The sequence below is a fragment of the Amblyraja radiata genome, chromosome 7 (genome assembly GCF_010909765.2).
Source record: "Amblyraja radiata isolate CabotCenter1 chromosome 7, sAmbRad1.1.pri, whole genome shotgun sequence".
Lineage (NCBI taxonomy): Eukaryota > Metazoa > Chordata > Chondrichthyes > Rajiformes > Rajidae > Amblyraja > Amblyraja radiata.
This window is the reverse complement of record NC_045962.1, coordinates 55,893,844-55,917,114: the sequence shown is the minus strand read 5'-3', so window position 1 is coordinate 55,917,114 and position 23,271 is coordinate 55,893,844. Positions and strand designations below refer to the sequence as shown.

General features: G+C 41.5%; 1 protein-coding gene across 1 annotated transcript in view; it reads left to right on the top strand.

Annotated features, from left to right (window-relative positions):
- The window catches only part of esyt3 (extended synaptotagmin 3), a 135,916-nt gene that overhangs the window by 64,107 nt on the left and 48,538 nt on the right, over positions 1-23,271 (top strand). Inside the window, exons 5-7 of the mRNA XM_033024596.1 lie at positions 2,732-2,801; positions 5,389-5,478; positions 8,547-8,602. Coding sequence (XP_032880487.1) covers positions 2,732-2,801; positions 5,389-5,478; positions 8,547-8,602 — 216 coding nt within the window. The remainder of the gene's footprint in view (positions 1-2,731; positions 2,802-5,388; positions 5,479-8,546; positions 8,603-23,271) is intronic.

The following is a 23,271-nucleotide window of genomic DNA, read 5'->3' as shown; positions in this document are numbered from 1 at the left end:
TGTATGAATTAGGAAAATTATTATCATTTCAACAATTACAACTGAAATATAATTTGAAAAATAATCAATATTTTAAATATCTTCAAATCCGTGACTATCTGAAAAAATACACAAAAGACTATCATAACATGCCCCCAGACTTATTGGATGAAGCCATGAAGACAAAGGCTGAATCAGCAAATCTAATATACTTATACAACATTATTTTAAATATAGAAATACCTACAACCGATGGTATTAGAAGAGACTGGGAACAAGAACTAGCTATAAAATTTTCAAAAGAGAGCTGGGATAAACACTTACTATATGTGCATAAATGCTCGATCAACGTACGACATACTAAAATTCAATTCAAAACATTACATAGACTATATTATTCAAAAACTAAAATAAATAAACTTTTCCCCAATGTCTCACCCACTTGTGATAAATGTCCGTCACAAGAAGCTACCATAGCGCACTCTTTTGTTTTTTGTATAAAAATCCAAAAATTCTGGAACGAAATATTTGAAATCTTCACAAAATTAATTAAAATAAAACTTGTACCAAAAGCAGAATGGATCATTTTTGGAATATCGGAATGTAACCCCGAACTAAACGTGTTTCAAAAGAACTTACTTAATTACGGGCTAATAATGGGAAGAAAGCTTATACTCAAATTCTGGAAAAACGCTCCAATACCAACAATAAAAATGTGGATTTCAAACATGTTCGAAACATTACACCTGGAAGAGATGAGACTCCTCCTAGCAGGCAAAGCAGACCACTTCCAAAAGACGTGGTCTGCATTTATGGAACTATTATAAGCATAAGGTGCAATAGTAATTTAAAAAATAAATGGTACCAGGATCTGGTAACAGGGAGTAAAAAAAACAAAACACGGTTGGTATATCCTTTTTTGCGGAGTTTTGTGTTACAATAGAGCGATTGTTTCTCCTTTTTTTTCTTTTCTTTCTAGGGTCTATTTCCTTTCTTTACTTCCTTCTCTAACTTCTTCCCTAAGGGGCTTTCTTTTCCCAACACTTTCCTGCACCTTCACGACTCTTGCTCACTTTCCTTACTTCTTTTATTTCTACCTTTTTTAAAGCTCGAAAAACGAAGTGGTACAACAAATGTAATAAGATATATGTGATGTGTATTACTGTAATTTACTGCACTTCTAATAAAAAAAAAATAAATAAAATAAAATGGGTGAGAAGTGGGATAGATTTAATTAGTTTAGAAAAGTTAAATACGTGGTTAGTACCGAAAAAGCCTTCTACAACTTATCACCATGGCCTATATAAGTAACTTATTGATAACCAACCAATCAGCAATCCATATGGTTTCCTGAGAGCTATAGTATTATGTACAATGGTACAGACATCTCGCTTTTTACGTTGAGGTTACAGGCTTGAAAAGCAGCGCATAAATTAAACATGCCCATACTCTGCCAATTGAAATAAATTAGGGTAAATTACATCAAACAACTTTATACTTTCCCTTCCATCTGAACAATGAATGCATGACACTAACTGTTGGAGCAAAAAATATGGAAAATTATCCCTTGCTCTGTAATTGGAAAAAGTATTTCACATAGGTTGATACATTTAAACAGACAATATCTGCAGGCAATCGTTTGGGTTTTCTTTCTGTTAAGCAAAACTGAACTTACAGGATAACTTTGAAAGCTGATTTATGTAAGTTTGCCAGGCATAACTATGAGTGCATTCTTTTGAAACTAGGAGTGAGGGCATCATACTTTGGTAGTAATTTGACAATGTGTTCTTCTGAAAACACATAAACCAGCACACATAAAACATGAGGTGCCTGCACATAATTTATGAATGAACATGTATCAATCAACCTTGTAGAAAAGTGGATATTTTCAAAATGTTGAGCTCATTTTTTTCTGCAGTAGTGGAATTAATATCAGCATGGCTTGCACTTGGAGATTATTTTTGGAGAATAATAAAACTTCCATTTCCACCCAACAGTAGATAACCTACCGCTGAAAATGAACTTGTTTCTTTGCATTTAGACTACTTTTCTGGTAGCTTTTTAACTGGTTTTCCAGCTTAAAAGCTATACATTGCTTGAAACTTTAAAGCTCCTATTTCATTAAATGTGAACAAACTGGTTCTACCACTATTTGTTGCTGATGATTAATCATCGTTTACAATTTGCCACAGTTTTTCTTCCGATTTTCCTGACTTATATTTCAGTTGTGACGCCCAGCTCATAGCAATTTCTCCTGTAATCTGCATTTTAATGTAATTGTATACTACTGATGTTCATAGAGCAACCAATGTTACTAGGGACAATGTTACCAAAGCGAATTAACCTACAAACCTGTACGCCTTTGGAATGTGGGAGGAAACAAGTGCAACCGTAGAAAACCCACAGGTTCACGGGGAGAATGTACAAACTCTGTACAGACAGTATCTATAGTCAGGATCGGAGCCGGGTCCCTGGCGCTATAAGGCAGCAACTCTACCACTGCGCCACCCTGCCACCCGTCATATAGCCCCAATTATTTTTGTAAATGGAAATGAATAGAAATTGCAACGTAACAGTTGTGTAGAAACTGCGATTTTCTTGGGAAATCATATTAAGCACTTTGTAAATCTCTGCATTATTATCTGCAAATTACAAAAGTAAACGGGTTTCACTGGTTTGAGGCATTGTTTTATGCTTCTTGGTATTGATTTGACAAACGTGCATTTCATTTGAACTATTGTTTCTGTTCTAGCTACATAAGTGATTGTGAAATCAATGTGGAGGTGAAGAAAGTATGTAAAGCTGGCTTAAAGGGAATTCAGGTAGGTGAGAATTTTTTTAATCTGGTTCCAGGTATAAGTTATGCTATAATTTATTCATGTGTCTCAAATCTCCTTTAGAATTCCTTTATCTGTATCTCCACCCCGCCTCTCATTCCATATAGGGTTTAATCAATCCTTTCTACTCTTCAAGTGGTTGCAAGGTATAATGTCATGAAGAAGGTTCCTCATTATCCGGAGCTTGAAACTTTGGGAAGATAGATATTCATTCTTTTCCTGTCAAGTATTAATTGATAACCAGTATAAAGAGAAGGAGAATAGTGAGACCAGACCATTGGCAGTTGGTAGACTAAGGAGGGGATGAAGGATGATGGCCAGGTTGGGGAGGGGGTGGACATGGGAGTTGGGAGATGGGGGCAGGTAGATGAATGTGGCTAGAGAACATTAGAAACCACAGAAGGGGAGTATTGAGAGAGGGTCTCGCAAAACCTCTGTTGAAGAGAGTTGGAAAACCTCTTGTCATCATTCTTTGAAGAGACTTTGCAGTGGAGTTTTAAAATTGAGATGTAAGAGACTGCAGATGCTGGAATTTCTAGTTTGGTCACTGCTATATAGTGCGTGTGTCCCTCCACTATTGCAGATATTTTTCTCTAACTCCTATTCATTATTTGATGGTCCATAAAATCCACTACTTTTCGTAATATGTCCTTCAATGGTTTGTCAACTATAGCAAAATATATTTTCTCTGGTTGTAAACACTTTGGGATCTCCCATGGTCATGCGTGGCACAAAAATGTAACTAGTGGTGAGATGATGGAGGTGATGAAAATGTCAGGCAATGATGTGTTGGATATGAAGGCTGGTGGGTGAAAGGGTAGGGGAACTCTGTCCTTGTTACATCTGGGGAAGGGGGATCGAGAGTAAAACTACAGGACCAGAGGAAAAGCAGGTGAGGGATCTACCTATAATAGCAGGGGGGATACCATGTTTACGAAAGAAAGAGGAAATTTCTGATGTCCAAGAATGGAAAGCTTATCTTGGGAGCAGATATGACAGTAACAGAGATATTGAGAATAGTGGATAGTCATCTATCCATGTTCCCTAGAGATGCTGCCTGACCCGCTGAGTTATTCCAGCAATTGTATTTTTTTATAACTCTTTGTTTCTACTCTCTCCTTATCGCTAATTCCCTCTATACAGACAGCATTCTGGTAAACCTCTTCTGCATCCTCTCTAAATCCTCTACATTCTTCCTGTAATTAGGGCAACAAGAATTGCACACAATACACCAAATAGAGCCTTACCAAAATTTTATGAAGCTGCAATTAGGTGAACAGTAATGATTGCCTTCTACAGTCTACAATCATGTGGATTTAAACAATCAAAGCATTGGATGATTCTGAAAGAAAAAATAAATATTCCAAGTGTTGATAATTATTTAAACTATTATTTAAATACAATTTGTTTTAAATCTCGAACTAAAAAGTTGAGTATTCAAAACAATTAAAACATACTAAAAATACTATCATCTAGACACTCGCAGCCACTCTCATTAGTCATAGGAGGAGAATTTGTCCATTTAACCCATCGGATCTACTCCGTCATTCACTTATGGATGATCTACCTTTCCCTCTCAATTCCATTCTGTTGCCTTCTCCCCCAACCTTTAACACGCTTACTCATCAATCTCTTGTATTCAAATCTATAGAGAACTTCCTGCATCCAGATGTAAAATTGGGTTAGTGTAGGATTGGTGTAAGTTACTTCTTGGTATCTGTGTGGACATAACGGACCTTTTCCCTGCTGCATGTCTCACGCACTGAATTAACAACATAATTTGCAAGTCAGATTTTGCATGTAATTACTATGTTGTTTAAGCAAATTCCCCAACCATTGATGGGAAATCTCGGCTACTTCATAGAGTGATGGGGCACAGTGGGAGGAAAATGCATGCCTGGAATTCCTAGAATCGTAGCACTGTTGGTGGGGATTTACTAACAAGTGGAACTCTATATAGTTCCTTGCAAAATCTGGGTCAATGTTTCCACCCTGCCAGGCATTGTGCCAAGAGATGAGAGGCAGCCAACGTGTCTCCACTTCTGCTGTCTGCCATTTCACTGATCTCTGTATTTTTTGCAGTATCTTGTTTGTTTTGCAAAAGATTATTACTATGGTATATATTTTAAAATTACTAGTTAAATGTCATCACATTATGATTTTTCGAGAACAGAAGTTAGCTGCCTCTTTGTATAAACACATTTATTATACCTTAATGCCCAATTACTCCATCTGTATAATCTTGAGAGCGATTTGAACAAGCAGAGTAGCATATTACAATTTGTATTCCATGCATTGAAATTTATCTTCTTCTTCTTCTTGCATATGGCGTGCACAGCCTAAAGTTGTAGGACAACTTGTTCTATTTGATCTTATTTTATTGTGCACGCCAGGTTGATTGCATTCGTTGAAACGCGTGAAGGTTGCAATCTCCCACCCCGAAGTCTATCTAATGCAGTGCTCAACTTCTATCCTCATTAATTGCTTTGTTTAGCATGCATTATTATATCACCATTTAGAAAGTAATGTTTCGTAAAGCTGCCATTTGTAAATGCATGTGTTTGTGTTACAGCTGCACGGTACACTCCGAGTGATACTGGAGCCCCTCTCCAGTCAGATGCCCCTGGTTGAAGCTGTGACTTTGTTCTTCCTTCGCCGACCAGTATGATGCTTTTCCTATACATTTCATTTGCTTTTTATTTTATTAATATTCTAGCAAAATTGACATCCTTTCATTAAAATTATGCCATTCCTTTTAAAGTCGTTTTCATTGGTAACGAATTGTGATTTCAGAAGTGATTATCACTTATTACATCCCAAAATGTTGAAGGGATTCCTTTGATCTTTCCCCAAAATTGGCATTCATTTATTAGTCATGTTCACTGAGATGCAATGAAAACATTTTGTTTTGCGAGCTATACAGTTAAGACACACACACATGAATGCAATGAAACCATGCAGAATACAATGTTACAGCTCAAAAGATGAGGTACTTAATAGAAAGCCTTATTTATCAAATGCATTATTATATTCTAATATGAATTGATATTTTCTAGTCAGAAGGTTGTTTATAATAGTTTATTGTTCATTTACTATATCTAAAATGACATACAGGTGCACAACCTTTTATCCGAAAGCCTTGGGACCAGACACATTTCGGATATCGGACATTTTCGGGTTTCGGAATGGAAGATTTTTAGCGTAGATTAGGTAGGTAGCGCTGGCGGCTTGGAAAGTCTGGAGCGGCTGCCTCCTCCCCGGAGACCGCGGAATCATTGTAAATCATTGCTTAAATGTTAGTCAGTTAGTTTGGAGGGATTTTATGTGGTGGGGGTGAAGGGGGGAACTTTAATTCTTAGTCCCCTGGCTGGTCAGAGAGGCGGGGAGCGGGCAATGCCTTTCCGGGTCGCCGTGCAGTACTGTGCCGCGGCTCCCACATCAAAGAGCTGGGGCTGCGGGTGTCCGGCCGCGCTGGATTTGGATTTGTAGCGCCGCGCAGCCAGGGGTAGAGTTCGCCGTGGTCGGAGCTACAACCGGCGCCGCCCGTGGCTGGACCACCGCAGCCCGGACTGCTGTGGGCCGCCAACTCCCAACATCGTGGAGCTGCGGTGGTCCGGCCACGGGCGGCGCCGGTTGTAGCTCCGACCACGGCGAACTCTACCCGTGGCTGCGCGGCGCTACAAATCCAAATCCAGCGCAGCCGGCCCCAGCTCCACGATGTTGGGAGCCGCGGCACAGCGGTCCGGAGCTTACTGCACGGCGACCCGGTAAGGCATTGCCCGCTCCCCGCTTCTCCGAACAGGTAGGGGACTAAGAATTAAAGTTCCCCCCAAAAGCCCACCAAACTAACTGACTAACATTTAAGCAATGATTTACAATGATTCCTACCCTCCCGCGCAATATACACTCACCCAATATACTCTCACCTTCTCTTTTACGAATGGGGATTTAGTTCCCCTTTGTTGGAGGACCGACCGGAGGTTCCGCTGTCACCTCTGCAGGCCGCCCTCGGTGAACGTTTTCAAGGACCTTTCTTCAAGGACCGAAAAAATGTCCGCTATTCGGAGGTTTTCGTTATTTAGATCTTCGGATAAAAGGTTGTGCACCTGTATCTGGTTATGCTCTTTTGTATGTTGTTTCATGTGTAGTCTTCCGCAGGCTGGATAGCATGCCACAAACAAAAGGTTTTCACTGTACCTCGGTACACGTGACAATTATAAACTAAGCTAAACTAAAAACGTGTGCTTTCTATCTGACATTTTGATTGTCCATGTGGACTACATGCGATGAGATCCACCAACAGTCATGAACCACGAGTGCATGTGTAAAATGCCGCAAAATAAATTCGGCCTTAGCCTTGCCACACCTCGGAAGTACAGGGTGTTGCAATTTATGTACTGACCTTCATTAGAAAATTTCCCAATTTTTGAAAATATGTTTGTCAGGTGTGATAACATTGCTTCCAGCTAAAATGTATTATTTATTCTTTCCCTATCCTGAGCACTGTGAGGTGAGCAAAGCTCCACCTTTTAAAAGAAAACAGAAGTGGCTTGACTATAAACTTGGTTATTCCGGTTTTGAGTCACTTCTCATCAGCTCTTAAGTTGCATGGCAGTATACTTTTTATGTGCATTTGCTGTAAAACATCCTTTTTTTATGCACTAAAGTCACTGCACAGATGCAGGCTATTGCGGCAGAATATGTATTTTAATTATTTATTTGCCTGGATTTTGTGGCCATAGGAAAACAACAGCATTTGCTTTTGCAAAGAAAATAACTCAACATCTGTGGAGATCTCTCGGGTCAAGTCCCTACATTAGAACTGAGAGCGAAGAGGAAAGATTACGAGTATACAGTCGTACAGTGGTCAGGGAACAGGGGGGCGGGAGGTGAATGGGATAGAAGCTGATGGGAGGAACCAGGTGAGATTAAGGACAATTGGAACCAGGTGTGGGAGGGAGATAGGATAAAGGCTGTCAGGTGAATGGTGGAACTGGATGGGGCACGGAGGGTAAATGGGATGGCAAATGTGCACAAAGAAAGGAGAAAACAAACTGACAGGTGAATATGTGTGGGAGGGGAACATTTTCCGGTGTTGGTTAAGTGAAATTGGAAATTTTAGGATTTATTCCATTTGGCTGCAAACTAGCCAAGTGGAATATGAGATGTTGTTCTTCCACTTCGTGTTTAGCCTTCATTGCAATGCAGAAAGCTGAGGACATACGGTTAGTGCGAGTGTGGGCGTGTGAAGGAGAGTTAAAATGAAATGCAACCAGTAGCTCAAGATGGCCATTGTGGACAGAGTGCAGCTGCTCTACAAAATATCGGCAAGTCAGCACTTGGTTTGACTAGTATAGAGAAGGTCACCATACATACATAGCCTAGTCAACCACTTTGTGGAACAACTGCATTCTGTTCTTATAATCTGCTAATGTTTTTTCTGTTTGATTGCGGATTAAAAGAGAAATTTAAGAAAGAACAACCAACTTGAAATGGGAGTTGGGGGAAATCTGGTTAACAACTGAAAAATTAAACTGATCCTATGATAGAGTGAGAAGTAATGTCCAGATTCAGTTAAAAATATATTTCTATCAATGTCATTTGTGGTAGTGATGAGGTATTTCTCGTATATGGTTAATGTAATTTTAAAAGATCCAAGCAGAAAAAAATGTGAGAATACAATTTGGATATAATATGTTGTGGAAACAAAAGTGTTCTGTTTCACATCAGGTGCTGGAAATCAACTGGACAGGACTAACCAATTTACTGGATATTCCTGGACTCAAGTAAGTACAATTGCACGTGTAATTTTGAGAGTGAGAATTGAATTTGACATTGGCTTTACCATGAATTGAAAGATCAATGTATAGTTGGGTAACTCTGCACACAATACACACAAGCTTGCAATCTGATATGTACACCCATATTTGTAGATCATGCATTATTCGTGTATTGCGCAAAAGTTCATTATTAAACAAGATTCATGGTGTGAATGGCCTGATACAAGATTCCTCTTGGTAACAAATAGAACAGTACAGCAAACGAACATGCTCTTCGACCCACCATGTCTGTGCAGACCATGATGTGAATCTAATTATTCCCATCTGCCCACACTGATCTACCTATATTCCTCCATTCTCTGTCTAAATGTATCCTGAATGTTTCGATCTAATTTTTAAAAATACACTTGACTCGCAGATCTTCTTTAAACGTTCTCACTTTAACCTTAAACCTATAACCTTCAGAAAAATACTCAGGTTGTCTACCTTATCTATGCTTTTTATAAGAATATATGCTTCAATCACCCCTGAACAAACCCCTGAGTTGAGAGAACAATCAAAGTTTATTCAATCTCTCTGTATAGCTAGAGACACAATTAGGGTGGCACGGTTGCACAGCGGTGGAGTTGCTGCCTTACAGCGCAGGAGACCCGGGTTCGATCCTGACTATGGATGCTTGTCTGTACGGGGTTTGTTCGTTCTCCCCATGACTTGCGTGTGTTTTCTCCAGGATCTCCGGTTTCCTCCCACATTCCAAACACATACAGATTTGTAGGATAATTGACTTGGTATAATTGCAAATTGTCCCTAGTGTGTGTAGGATAGTGTAAGTGCACGGGATCACTGGTTGGTGTGGACTTGATGGACCGAAGGGCCTGTATCTGTGCAGTTTATCTAAACTAAACTAATTTTGGAATTCTGACTAAAACACAAAATGCTGGAGTAACTCAATGGGTCAGGCAGCATCTGTGGAGAGAATGGACAGGCAATGTTTTAGATCTGGACTTTTCCTCGGACTGATTGTAAAAGGGGGAAAAAGCTGGAAGAGAGGTGGGGGCGGAGCAAAGCCTGGCAAGTGACAGGTGGATACAGGTAGGAGGGGGAGGAGTTTGAATGGAGCAATAGGTGGATACAGCTGAGGGGTTTGATTGGAGTGATGGGTGGATACAGGTGATGGCATTTGATTGGATCAATAGGTGGAAACTGGTGAGGAGGGTTTGATTGGAGTGATAGGTGAATACAGCTGAGCCCCCCAACCTCACCTGTAATCACATCACTTGCTTGTCTTTGTCCTTCCCGCACATCTCTTTTTCAGCCTTCTCTCCCAACCACGATCTGTCTAAGGGTTCTGACCCGCATTGTCACCTGTCCATTGTCTTTGTAGACGCTGCCTGGCCTGCTGAGTTGTTCTGCACTGTGTTTGACACAGATAGCCAATATATTCTAATCTGGGCAACACTCTGGTGAAACCCTTCTGCATTTCTCCCAGAGCTTCCTATAGTGTAATGACCCGAATTGCACATAATGCTCGACCTGGCCACAGTTTTAGACAGCTGCAACATGAGATATCAACTTTTGTCCTGTGCTTTATTGGATGAAAGCTAATACAATGTCCCAACCACCCTATTTACTTGTGGTGCCACTTTTAGGCGCTAGGGACTTGCACTCCCATGATCGCTCTATGCATTAATGGTCCTGCCTTTTGAACGTCCATCTTTCATTTAATTTATGAAAATGCATCAGGTTAAACATTCTGTTTCCCATTTCATTGCCCAAAGCTCAAACTGATCCATGCCCTGCTGTATCATTTGACAACACTCTGCACAATGCCAGCAAATTTTCATGTTGTCTGTAAAGTTACTAATTATACCACTTAGATTCATGCATCATTATTATTATCATTATTACACATCATTATTTAACATGCAAATACACCAGTGGCGGGCTTTGAAAGCTTTCAAATAGTAAACAATATTTACTATTTCAAACAATTGATACTAACTAGTGAATAGAATTGTATAGATTTTAAGTCATTTTCAGTTTGATTGAATTGATTGAAAGATAGTCAAGAGTCAAGAGCGTTTTATTTTCATATGTCCTGAACGGGACAATGACATTCTTACTTGCTGCTTCAGAACAGAATATTTGAATATGTAAATATCATATATAACGGGGGGGAAAAAAGAAAAAGTTCAATAAATAAAATATAGTGCAAATAACAAATAATAATATAGACTTTTGCAGCTCATAGCTTATTCATTGTGTTTAATAGCCTGATGGCTGTGCGGAAAAAGCTGTTCCTGAACCTGAACGTTACAGTTTTCAGACTCCTGTACCTTCTTCCTGATGGCAATGATTAGATGAGTGTGTGGCCAGGATGGTGTGGGTCCTTGATGATTTTGGCTGCCTTTTTGAGGCAGCGACTGCGATAGATCCCTTCCATGATAGGGAGGTCAAAGCCAGTGATGGATTGGGCAGTGGTCACAACATTTTGTGGTCTTCTTCGCTCCTGGACGTTCAAGTTGCCGAACCAGGCCACGATGCAATCAGTCGAATGCTCTCTATCGTGCACCTGTAGAGGTTTAGGAGAATCCTCTTCGACATGCCGAATCTCCATAATCTTCTCAGGAAGTAGAGTCGCCGATGTGCCTTTTATACAATTGCATTGGTGTGCTGGGTCCAGGAAAGATCTTTTGATATATGCACGCCCAGGAATTTGAAGTTATTGACCCTCTCCACCATCATCCCGTTGATATAAACAGGATTGTGGGTCCTCATCCTTCCCCTACCAAAGTCCACAATCAGATCCTTGGTCTTACTGATGTTGAGAGCCAGGTTGTTGTGCTGGCATCATTTAGTCACGAAACGTCGCCTATTTCCTTCGCTCCATAGATGCTGCTGCACCCGCTGAGTTTCTCCAGCAATTTTGTGTACAGTCAATCTCACTTCTATACTCTGACTCGTCCTCATTCTGTGATTCGTCCAACCACAGTGATGTCGTCGGTGAACTTGATGATGGAGTTCACATTATGACCGGCTACGCAGTCATGGGTATAGAGTGAGTAAAGCAGGGGGCTGAGCACGCAGCCTTGAGGTGCTCCCGTACTAATTGTTACTGAGGATGAAGTGGTTCCTCCAATTCGAACTGACTGTGGTCTGTGGATGAGGAAGTCGAGGATCCAATTGCAGAGGGATGCGCAGAGGCCCAGTTCCGTGAGCTTGGTAACTAGGTTGGAAGGGATAATGGTATTAAAGTTCGAGCTGTAGCCTATAAACAATAGCCTAACATAGGTTTTTTTATTATCCAAGTGGTCCAATGCGGAGTGGAGAGCCAGTGAAATTGCATCCTCCATTGACCTGTTGTGGCGGTATGCAATCTGTAGTTGGTCGAGTTTCTTGTCGAGGTAGGTGCTGTTCCCGGAGGTTGCAGGTGGTTGCCGGAGGTTGCAGGTAGTGGAAGCAGGTAGGGAGACTGACAAAAACCTCCGGGAACCGCACGGAAACCTTGGGTGGGGCACAAAGTCTCCAGAGGTTTCTGTTCAGGTTTCCTAAGTGGGACAGGGGCATTACTCTTCTTGGGCTCCGGTATTATTGATGCCCTTTTAAAGCAGGTGGGAACCTCAGACCTCAGAAGTGAGAGGTTGAAAATGTCTGCAAAAACTCCCGCCAGTTGGTCTGCACAAGTCTTGAAAACTCGACTGGATATACCATCAGGTCCAGGCGCCCCTGAAGGATCTTCTGACGTCGGCCCCTGTGACTGTGACTAACCGTCAGGGCGAATTGGGGCTCGGGAAGGCACATCAGTGTTCTCCCAATCGAACTGTGCGTAGAATGCATTGAGCTCATCAGGGAGTGATGCTTCGCTGTCATTTGAGCCGCCTCCTGATTTCGCCTTGTAGGAGGTGATGGCATTAAAGTCCTGCCACAGTTGCCGAACATCTGTCTCATCATCCAGCTTAGAGCAGAAGTCCCTTTTGGCCTTTGTTATGGCCTTACCAAGGTTGTGTCTGGAGTTCTTATTGACCTCTGCATCGCCAGACCTGAATGCCCGGGATCTGGTCTTCAGGAGAATGCGGATCTCATGGTTCATCCAAGGTTTCTGGTTAGGAAACACTCGGAATGTTTTTGTTGGAACGCAGTCCTCCACACATTTCCTTATTAGGTCTATGACGACTGTGGTGTATTCATTCAGGTCCGTCGCCCAGTCAGTTTGGAAACAGGCCCTTCAACAAAGTAAGCTCACCCCATTGACCATTGATCACCTGTTCATACCAGTCCCATGTTATCCCACTTTTTCCTCCACTTTCTGCACACTAGGGGGAATTTACAGAGGCAAATGAAAATACAAATCCGCACGTATGGGGATGTGGAAGTAAACCAGAGCACCTGGTGGAAAACCATGCGGTCACAGGGAGAAAGTGCAAACTCCACGCAGACAGCACTCGAGGTCAGGATTAAACCCAGGTCCCTGGCACTCTGAGTTCTACCAGCTGCGCCATTGTGCTGCCTTTATTTTTACTTAATTGTTTTTATTGTTACTTAAAAATTGTACTACACAGATATTATAAAGAGCTGATGAACCACATTCCTTGGTTTGGAATGTTTTTTTTTTTCATCTGTTAACCAAATTGAACTAGGTTTCCGCTCTTAAATACATCAAGCAACATTTTAATATAAACAACAAAGAATATCAAAGGTTTCAAAGGTCTTTTAATATCACATGTACCAATTAAGGTACAGTGATATGCGAATTACCCCACAGCGGATTCCTCACATTCTTCACTGTGATGGAGTGCAAAAAATTCCAAGCTTCTTCCTCTTTATTCTCCCGCGGTTGGAGCAGTTGAAACATCCGTCGGGGCGATCGAAGCTCCCGCAACCAGCGGTCTAAGCTCCCGCGTTGGGGCAGACTAAACTCCTGCGCCCGGGCGATCGAAGCTCCTGCGGCTTAGAGTTCCCGAAGTCGGTTTCTGACCAGAGACCGTGAGCTCCTTGATGTTAAGCCCGCAAGCACCCATGGTTGGAGTTCCGAGGTCGGTCTCCAGCAAAGACCGGCAACTCCTCGATGTTAGAAGGTAGTGCAGACGGGGATACAATACAGAAAAAATTAGCATCTCCGTCGATGTAAGAAATTAGAAAACAGTTGGAATTCAGTTGTTGACAGATTTATTGTTTCTTTCATGAGAGTCACAAGAAATAAGGGGAACAGATTATATTTTGGTGATGATAGTTAAAACCTCAGTTACTTATTTGTGGCGTTTCAACATTTAATACTAGCTCTTTGTGTCAAAGTTGCATTCTTTAGAAGTTTTGCAGTCTTTAGAAACTTGTTTTATAATTTAGCTACACATGATCTGCAAAGGAAACACTCTGTGAGGTAAGTGTTTCAGTGAACTATTTAATCACTGAGGCATTGTCAGCAGGACTTGCTGCCTATTATCCACTTATTGAAATGAGCCAAGTGTAGCTTTTTCCTTGCTTTGCAATAATTGAATCTTTTTTTAAAGGTTTTTGGATTAGTAATATTTATTTTAAATTTATGCAATGTAAGTTGTTCTATATCCGATTAGAGAGAGAACAATATAGGGAAGGTTGTCTATGGGACCACATCAGATTGATTAATTGATGATTTGGGAAAATTGCAAAATATTGGGTCTTGCGAAGATTACAAAATCATTATTATCAGTTTATGGAATTATTCCTACTTTTGAGAAATTGGTGAAAATAGACATTACGATTCTGCAGTCTATTTTACACGTTACCTGACTTTTCTTACCCATTGCTTTCTAAACCCTGCATTCCCTCCCCTACTCGTCACCTCACCAGCAAACAGCTAACAATGGTCTGTTTCCTTTATCATCATTACTTTTTTTGCATATCTTCCATTTATTTGTTCTACATCTCTCGAGTCCCTTTCCCCTGAATCTCAGTCTGAAGAAGGGTCTCCACCTGAAACGTCGCCTATTCCTTTTCTCCAGAGAAGCTGTCTGACCCGCTGAGTTATTCCAGCTTTATGTATCTACCTTCCTGGTACCCTAATTATGCCTGTAGAAAAGTGCAGGCAGAGCCTATTTTTTTAAATGGACCAAATGTGGGTAAATGGGATTAGTGTAGAACGGCAAAAAGGTTGAAATGGATGTGATGGATCATCCAAGCCAGACTTTTGGAAAAATGTTCAATAATGATAGTTGCTACACTGTGATGCTTTGTTCCTTTCCTGTTATTCCATTGTGTTTACTTTCATTTGTTTGCCATGAAGTAAACATGTCAAACTGGTTGTCAAAAAATACAGTCAAGTACTCTTGAGTGCCTTGAATTGGAAACCCAAGTGTTACAAGAATAAATATGGCTGACTGGTAATGCACATTAATTTTCCGAGCTTTTGAGTAATATTCTACAGGGATTCTACTGTTTACAACATTATTTTATGAAATGCAATTGATAATGAGACAATTCAGAGAACACACACAAATTTTCAGCTCAAAATACTAGTATGCTCAAAATGCTAGTATGCATTGTATTCAAATTTGGTGGTCTGCTGAGTGAAATTAATTTAAATTAATTAGCAGTGCACGTTTCAGCAGCAGTCTCTAGTCCGTATCAAATTACAAAAACTCAAAACATTTCATCCTAGATTTTCAAGTTAAATACAACCCTTAAGACTATGGGGAAAAATTATGAGCATTATAAATATTATATGTTCAATTACCTTAAAACTGTTTTAACATGGACTTTATTTGTGTGACTACACCAGGTATGGAACTCAACGGGTCAGGCAGCATTTGTGGAGGATATGGACAGGCAACATTTAGGATGGGGACCCATCAGACTGATTGGAGTGCAGGGGGAGGGGGAGGGACAAAGGAACAAAAAAAGATGGGGTGTGACAAAACCTGGCAAGTGATAGGTGGATAGAGGTGGGGGGGGGGGTAGTTGACAGATGGGTGGAAGTGAAATGGGCAAAGGATTGTCAGATGAGGAAAGGGCAGGAGTGTGAAGTGAAAAGTAGACGGGAGGGATATGGGTGGGAGGGAGGGGGAAAGATGGGGGATTAAAGGGAAATATGGGAAGGATGAAATGGGAGGGGAAAAGAGAAGGATGATTGGGTGACTGGAAGTGATGTGTGAAACTTGTGCACGCATGGCTGAGGAAGGGAGGGGGGGGGGATGAGAAAAGTAGGGCGGTTTTTACTTGAGAATTCAATTTTTTCCGACTGTTGGGTTGCACAGAAATGTAAATAGGAAGGAACAGAAGAATACCATCACCATGGGAGCAAATGGAATTAGTGAAGAGGGGCAAAAATGTTTGGTATGGACATGATGCTTTTTGTTTCTCATCATGGACATGATGCTTTGCTTCTTCTTCTGTGCAACACAATTCTATGACTCACTAATCCTTGGATGTTCACTTGTTTTACTCATGGTATATGGATCCTTTCCATTCACCTTGTCAGGGTTCTCAATATTTTTATGTACTTTGTTCTCTGGGCCATTCGCCATCTCCTGCATATCTGAGAAGCACGCACTCCACTTCTATATTTCACCATCATGCTTCCACTTTGCTTTCATCTCCATGTCATATTGAGTTTGCCTAACATCACGGAATTACATTTGATCCATTTTAAACAGAGAGGAGATCTCTTCCAGCTAATTACTGCTCTCCAGTGAAAACAAACCTTCATTTTACGTTTCTTTATTATGATATTTGTCCAATTCACATCAGCGTGAAATGGAGGTAACACTGAACATAAGAAATGAATGAGTCTTGGCCAACCCCTATAAAAGTCCAAGTATACACCTTTGACATCTGCTGCATTATCTTTATTTATATTTTTTGTCAATTTTTTTTAATGTTAATGGGTCAAACACAGTATGCCAACTCCAAATCTGTCTGATTAATTGAAAGTATTCCAGAAATTCGTTGACAAACTTTAGCAATTATTACACTACTATTAAAAGTCTACCTGGCTGTTGTTTACTTGGTTTTGGAAAATTAATGCATTTTCAAATCTTTAGTCCGATCTCGATTCAGGCCAACAGACAAATACTCTTCTAGTTCAGTTTCGTGTACTTGGGTTTTTGAACTGCAAGGCAGCACAAGCTGATGAAATAAAACCTTTTATAAACAAAATGCTGAACAGAATTATGATTTGTGGAGATAGAAACAATTAATTTTCAAGTTTGAGAAAGTTAGAAAATGTTTGCAATACACAGCAGGTCAGGCTACATCTCTGGCAAAAGAAATAGTGTTAGAACTGGGAAGGGGGCAATAAAAAAGTTATTAAACTGCAGGGCAGGTGAGGTGACAGGAGATGTCTCTGACAATGTAAAACCTGAAGCATTAACTTGGTTTCTCTTCCCACAGATAAGATCTGACCTGCTGCGTATTTTCACCATTCTATTTTAGTTTAGGTTTCCAGCATCTGTAGTTTTTTAAATTTTCATTTAATTTTCCAGTCAGTGTTGGGGCTTTTTGATTGACCTAGTTTTCAATTAACTTTGCATGAATGCCCTTCATACTTCATTGCAAATTTCCTCGGGAAACTGCGGGATCACTGGCAAGACTAACACTTTACATTGGTGTTGTAGGAGATGTACTTACAGTGCCCTCCATAATGCTTGGAACTAAGACCCATCATTTATTGATTTGCCTCTCTACTTCACAATTTGAGACTTGTAATAGAAAAAAATCACACGTGGTTAAAGTGCACATTGTCAGATTTTAATAAAGATCACTTTTACACATTTTGGTTTCACCATGTAGAAATTACAGCAGTGTTTATATATAGTCCCCCCATATCTGGTCATCATAATGCTTTGGACACAGCAATGTCATGTAAATGAAAGTAGTCATGTTTAGTATTTTGTTGCATATCCTTTGCATGCAATGACAATAGACAATAGGTGCAGGAGTAGGCCATTCGGCCCTTTGAGCCAGCACCGCCATTCAATATGATTATGGCTGATCATCCCCAATCAGTAGCCCATTCCTGCCTTCTCCCCATATCCCTGACTCCGCTATCCTTAAGAGCCCTATCTAGCTCTATCTTGAAAGTATCCAGAAAACCGGCCTCCACCGCCCTCTGAGGCAGAGAATTCCACATACTCACAACTCTGTGTGAAAAAGTGTTTCCTCATCTCCGTTCTGAATTGCTTACCCCTTATTCTTAAACTGTGGCCCCCTGGTTCTGGGCTCCCCCAACATCGGGAACATGTTTCCTGCCTCTAATGCCCCCACCCACCCCCCCCATGCTTGCTAGACTCTGTTCTACGATCTTGTTGGGACCCTTTCCCAAAACCACAAATTATCGATCTGCTCCGACTAGCGAAGTGCCGCACAGTGGCGCCAATTTCTGCACTCGCTATCAAAACAGCTCAACACCCTTAATCGCAAACTTGTGTTTGGGGGTCTGTTGAGATCTCGGACGAGCCCCCAATGTAAATAGCTTGTTCTAATCTTCCCCCAGCCTAGTTTGGCACTTGCGCATCTTAGCTTTATTTTGGAAAAACAGACAGTTCCCGACTTCTATACCTAACCACTGCGGGTTCGATCCTTGTATCTGCTTGGCCAAGCCCTTCTATCCTCATGCAAGCAGAGACAAAAAGGTCACGCAGTCCCAAGCATTCTTCCAGAAGATCGACACGGACCTCGTGGGAGCTACATTTTATAGGTCCCCGAACCTTGAGGGGCCTAACCATATGGGGGTGTTCTCTTTACAGTCCAATAACAGATATCGATTAACACAGTACATGATAGGCATTTCCCGAACCCAATAATACAGTGACAATTACAATGTATACAAACGGAGCTTCTGGAAGGAAGCAAACATAGCAACATTTGCCCAGATATTCAAGAAACCCAGACACGGCTCAACACTTAACCCAATCAAGATCTAGCAAAGTAAAGCTTTGCAACAATATTTACAATGTGTATGTCTGGTTTGCATTCACCCAATCCGTTTCATGCAATTTACACCTAATTGTAAGAATCTGCTGCTGGCCCATTCTTTTTCTGCAGTTCTTATCTGGGACCTAGACAAGCTGGCACCATTCTGCAGCTTGTCCCATTTCTGCAGAAGGCACATTTAAATTGACCAAATGGCCTAGCAGCTCAGAAGCCTTTACTCAATTTTAGTGTCCTGGCATCTCCATTTTGGCCAGAATTAACACTTCCTCAAATTAGGGGACCAAAACTGCACACAATAGTCCAGATGTGGTCTCACTAGGGCTCTGCACAACTGCAGAAGGACCTCTTTGCACCTATACTCTGAGTTGCACCTATACTCTGAGTTGGATGATCAGCCATGATCATATTGAATGGCGGTGCAGGCTCGAAGGGCCGAATGGCCTACTCCTGCACCTAATTTCTATGTTTCTATGTTTCTATACTCAACTCCTCTTGTAATGAAGGCCAACATGCCATTCGCTTTCTTCACTGCCTGCTGTACCTGCATGCTTACTTCCATTCATTGATGAACAAGGACCCCCAGATCCCGTTTTACATCCTTTTCCCAACTTGACACTATTTAGATGTGCCCTAATTTTGCCCACTTATCTCCTATGTGGGACCTTATCAAATGCTTTCTGAAAATCCAGGTACACTACATCCACTGGCCCTCCCTTGTCCATTTCCCTAGTTACATCCTCAAAAAATTCCAGATTAGTCAAGCATGATTTCCCCTTAGTAAATCCATGCTGACTCGGACCGATCCTGTTACTGCTATCCAAATGTGCCACTATTTCATCTTTTATGATTGACTCCAGCATCTTCCCCACCACCGATGTCAGGCTAACTGGTCTATAATTCCCTGTTTTCCCGCCTTTTTTTTAAAAGTGGGACAACATTAGCTACCCTCAAATCCACAGGAACTGATCCTGAATCTATAGAACATTGGAAAATGATCACCACAAATTCTAGAGCCACTTCCTTAAGTACTCTGGGATGCGGACCATCAGGCCCTGGGGATTTATCAGCCTTCAGTTCCATCAGTCTACCCAACACCATTTCCTGCCTAATGTGGATTTCCTTCAGTTCCTCCGTCAACCCAGATCCTCTGGCCACCAGTACATCAGGAAGATTGTTTGTGTCCTCCTTAGTGAAGACGGATCCAAAGTACCTGCTCAACTCATCTGCCATTTCCTTGTTCCCCATAATAAATTCACCTTTTTCAGTCATCAAGGGTCCAACTTTGATCTTAACTAATTTTTTCCTCTTCACATACCTAAAGAGGCTTTTACTATGCTCCTTTATATTCTTGGCTAGCTTACCTTTGTACCTCAACTTTTCTCCCCGTATTGTCTTTTTAGTTATCTTCTGTTGCTCTTTAAACATTACCCATTCCTCTTGCTTCCCACTCCTCTTTGCTATGTTGTACTTCTCTTATTTTTATACTGTCCCTGACTTCCCTTGACAGCCACTGTCCCTTACTCCCCTTTGAATCTTTCTTCCTCTTTGGAATGATCTGATCCTGCACCTTCTGTATTATTCCCTGAAATACCTGCCTTTGTTGTTCCACTGTTATCCCTGCTAGGGTATCTTTCCAGTCAACTTTGGCCAGCTCCTCCCTCATGGCTCCATAGTCCACTTTGTTCAACTGTAACACTGACTCTGATTTACCCATCTCCCACTCAAATTGTAGATTAAAACTTACCATATTATGGTCTACCTCCTAATGGCTCTTTAACCTCCAGTTCCCTTGTCAAATCCGGTTTGTTACACAACACTAAATCCAGAATTGCCTCCTCCCTGGTAAGCTCCAATACAAGCTGCTCGAAGAATCCATTATGGAGGCACTTCACAAACTCCCTTTCTTGGGGTCCATTATCAACCTGATTTTCCCAGTCTACCTACATGTTGAAATCTCCCATAACAACCGTAGCATTACCTTTATGACATGCCAATTTTAACTCTTGATTCAACTTGCACCCTATAACCAGGCTACTGTTTGGGGGCCTGTAGATTAGTCCCATTAGGGTATTTTTACCCTTACAATTCCTTAGTTCTATCCATACTGCCTCCACATCTCCTGTTTCAATGTCACCCCTTGTAAGGGACTGAATTTAATTCCTCACCAACAGAGCTACCCCACCCCCTCTGCCCATCTGTCTGTCTTTCCGATAGGAGGTATACCCTTGGATATTCAGTTCCCAGCCCTGGCCCTCTTGCAGCCATGTCTCTGTAATTCCCACAACATCATACTTGCCAATTTCTAACTGAGCCTCAAGCTCGGCCACTTTATTTCTTATACTTCGCGCATTCATATGCAACACTTTGACTTCGGTATTCACCTTCCCTCGCACACCGCTCACCGCAATTGGCCCTGACCTTACTCTCTTATCCCTTCTTGAACTTTCCTTCCCATTAATTCAGGAGTCTTTTGTAACTTTTCCTGTTCTCACTTCCTCTTTAACTCCTTCTTATACTCCCAATTTGTCAATCCCTCACCCCCACTATTTAGTTTAAACCCACACGTGTAGCCCTAGCAAGCCTGCCTGTCAGAACGTCGGTCCCCCTCCAGTTAAGGTGTAACCCATTCCTTTTTTACAGGTCGCCTCTACCCCAGGAGAGATCCCAGTGGTCTGTAAATTTAAATCCTTGCTCCCTGCACCAGCCCTTCAGCCACACATTTAGATCTCCTATCTCCCTGTCCCTGTCCTCTCTAATACGAGGTACTGGAAGCAATCCAGATATAACCAAGAAGTCCTTGTGCTGGACCACATTCTGTTTACATGTATTAATGCCACCTGCCACCTAATGTTGAATCAAATTGGCAAGTGTGCTGAAGAAGAGGATTTCTTGGAATGTATGCGGGATAGTTTTCTAAACCAACATGTAGAGGAACCAACGAGAGAGAAGGCTATTCTAGATTGGGTATTGAGTAATGAGGAAGGGTTAGTTAGCAGTCTTGTTGTGCGTGGCCCCTTGGGCAAGAGTGACCATAATATGGTTGAGTTCTTCATTAGGATGGAGAGTGACATTGTTAATTCAGAAACAAGGGTCCTGAACTTAAAGAAAGGTAACTTTGAGGGTATGAGACGTGAATTGGCCAAGATAGACTGGCGATTGATTCTTAATGGGTTGACGGTGGATATGCAATGGAAGGCATTTAAAAACTGCATGGATGAACTACAACAATTGTTCATCCCAGTTTGGCAAAAAAATAAATCAGGGAAGGTAGTGCATCCGTGGATAACAAGGGAAATCAGGGATAGTATCAAAACAAAAGATGAAGCGTACAAATTAGCCAGAAAAAGCAGCCTACCACAGGACTGGGAGAAATTCGAGACCAGCAGAGGAGCACAAAGGGCTTAATTGGGAAAGGGAAAGTAGATTATGAAAGAAAACTGGCAGGGAACATAAAAACTGACTGCAAAAGCTTTTATAGATATGTGAAGAGAAAAAGATTAGTTAAAACAAATGTAGGTCCCTTGCAGTCAGAAACAGGTGAATTGATCATGGGGAACAAGGACATGGCAGACCAATTGAATAACTACTTTGGTTCTGTCTTCACTAAGGAAGACATAAATAATCTGCCGGAAATAGCAGGGGACCGGGGGTCAAATGAGATGGAGGAACTGAGTGAAATCCAGGTTAGCCGGGAAGTGGTGTTAGGTAAATTGAATTGATTAAAGGCCGATAAATCCCCAGGGCCAGATAGGCTGCATCCCAGAGTACTTAAGGAAGTAGCCCCAGAAATAGTGGATGGATTAGTGATAATTTTTCAAAACTTTAGATTCTGGAGTAGTTCCTGAGGATTGGAGGGTAGCTAATGTAACCCCACTTTTTAGAAAGGGAGGGAGAGAGAAAACGGGGAATTACAGACCAGTTAGTCTAACGTCGGTAGTGGGGAAACTGATAGAATCAGTTATTAAAGATGGGATAGCAGCACATTTGGAAAGTGGTGAAATCATTGGACAAAGTCAGCATGGATTTATGAAAGGTAAATCATGTCTGACGAATCTTATAGAATTTTTCGAGGATGTAACTAGTAGAGTGGATAAGGGAGAACCAGTGGATGTGTTATATCGACTTTCAGAAGGCTTTCGACAAGGCCCCACATAAGAGATTAGTGTACAAACTTAAAGCACACGGTATTGGGGGTTCAGTATTGATGTGGATAGAGAACTGGCTGGCAGACAGGAAGCAAAGAGTAGGAGTAAACGGGTCCTTTTCACAATGGCAGGCAGTGACTAGTGGGGTACCGCAATGCTCAGTGCTGGGACCCCAGCTATTTACAATATATATTAATGATTTGGATGAGGGAATTGAATGCAACATCTCCAAGTTTGCGGCTGACACGAAGCTGGGGGGCAGTGTTAGCTGTGAGGAGGATGCTAGGTGACTTGGATAGGCTGGGTGAGTGGGCAAATGCAGTATAATGTTGATAAATGTGAGGTTATCCACTTTGGTGGCAAAAACAGGAAAATAGACTATTATCTGAGTGTTGGCCGATTAGGGAAGGGGGAGATGCAACGAGACCTGGGTGTCATGGTACACCAGTCATTAAAAGTAGGCATGCAGGTGCAGCAGGCAGTGAAGAAGGCGAATGGTATGTTAGCATTCATAGCAAAAGGATTTGAGTATACATAGCAATACATAGAAGTACCTACTAGAGAAGGGGCGGTGCTGGACCTCCTGTTAGGAAATGAGACGGATCAGGTGGCAGAGGTATGCGT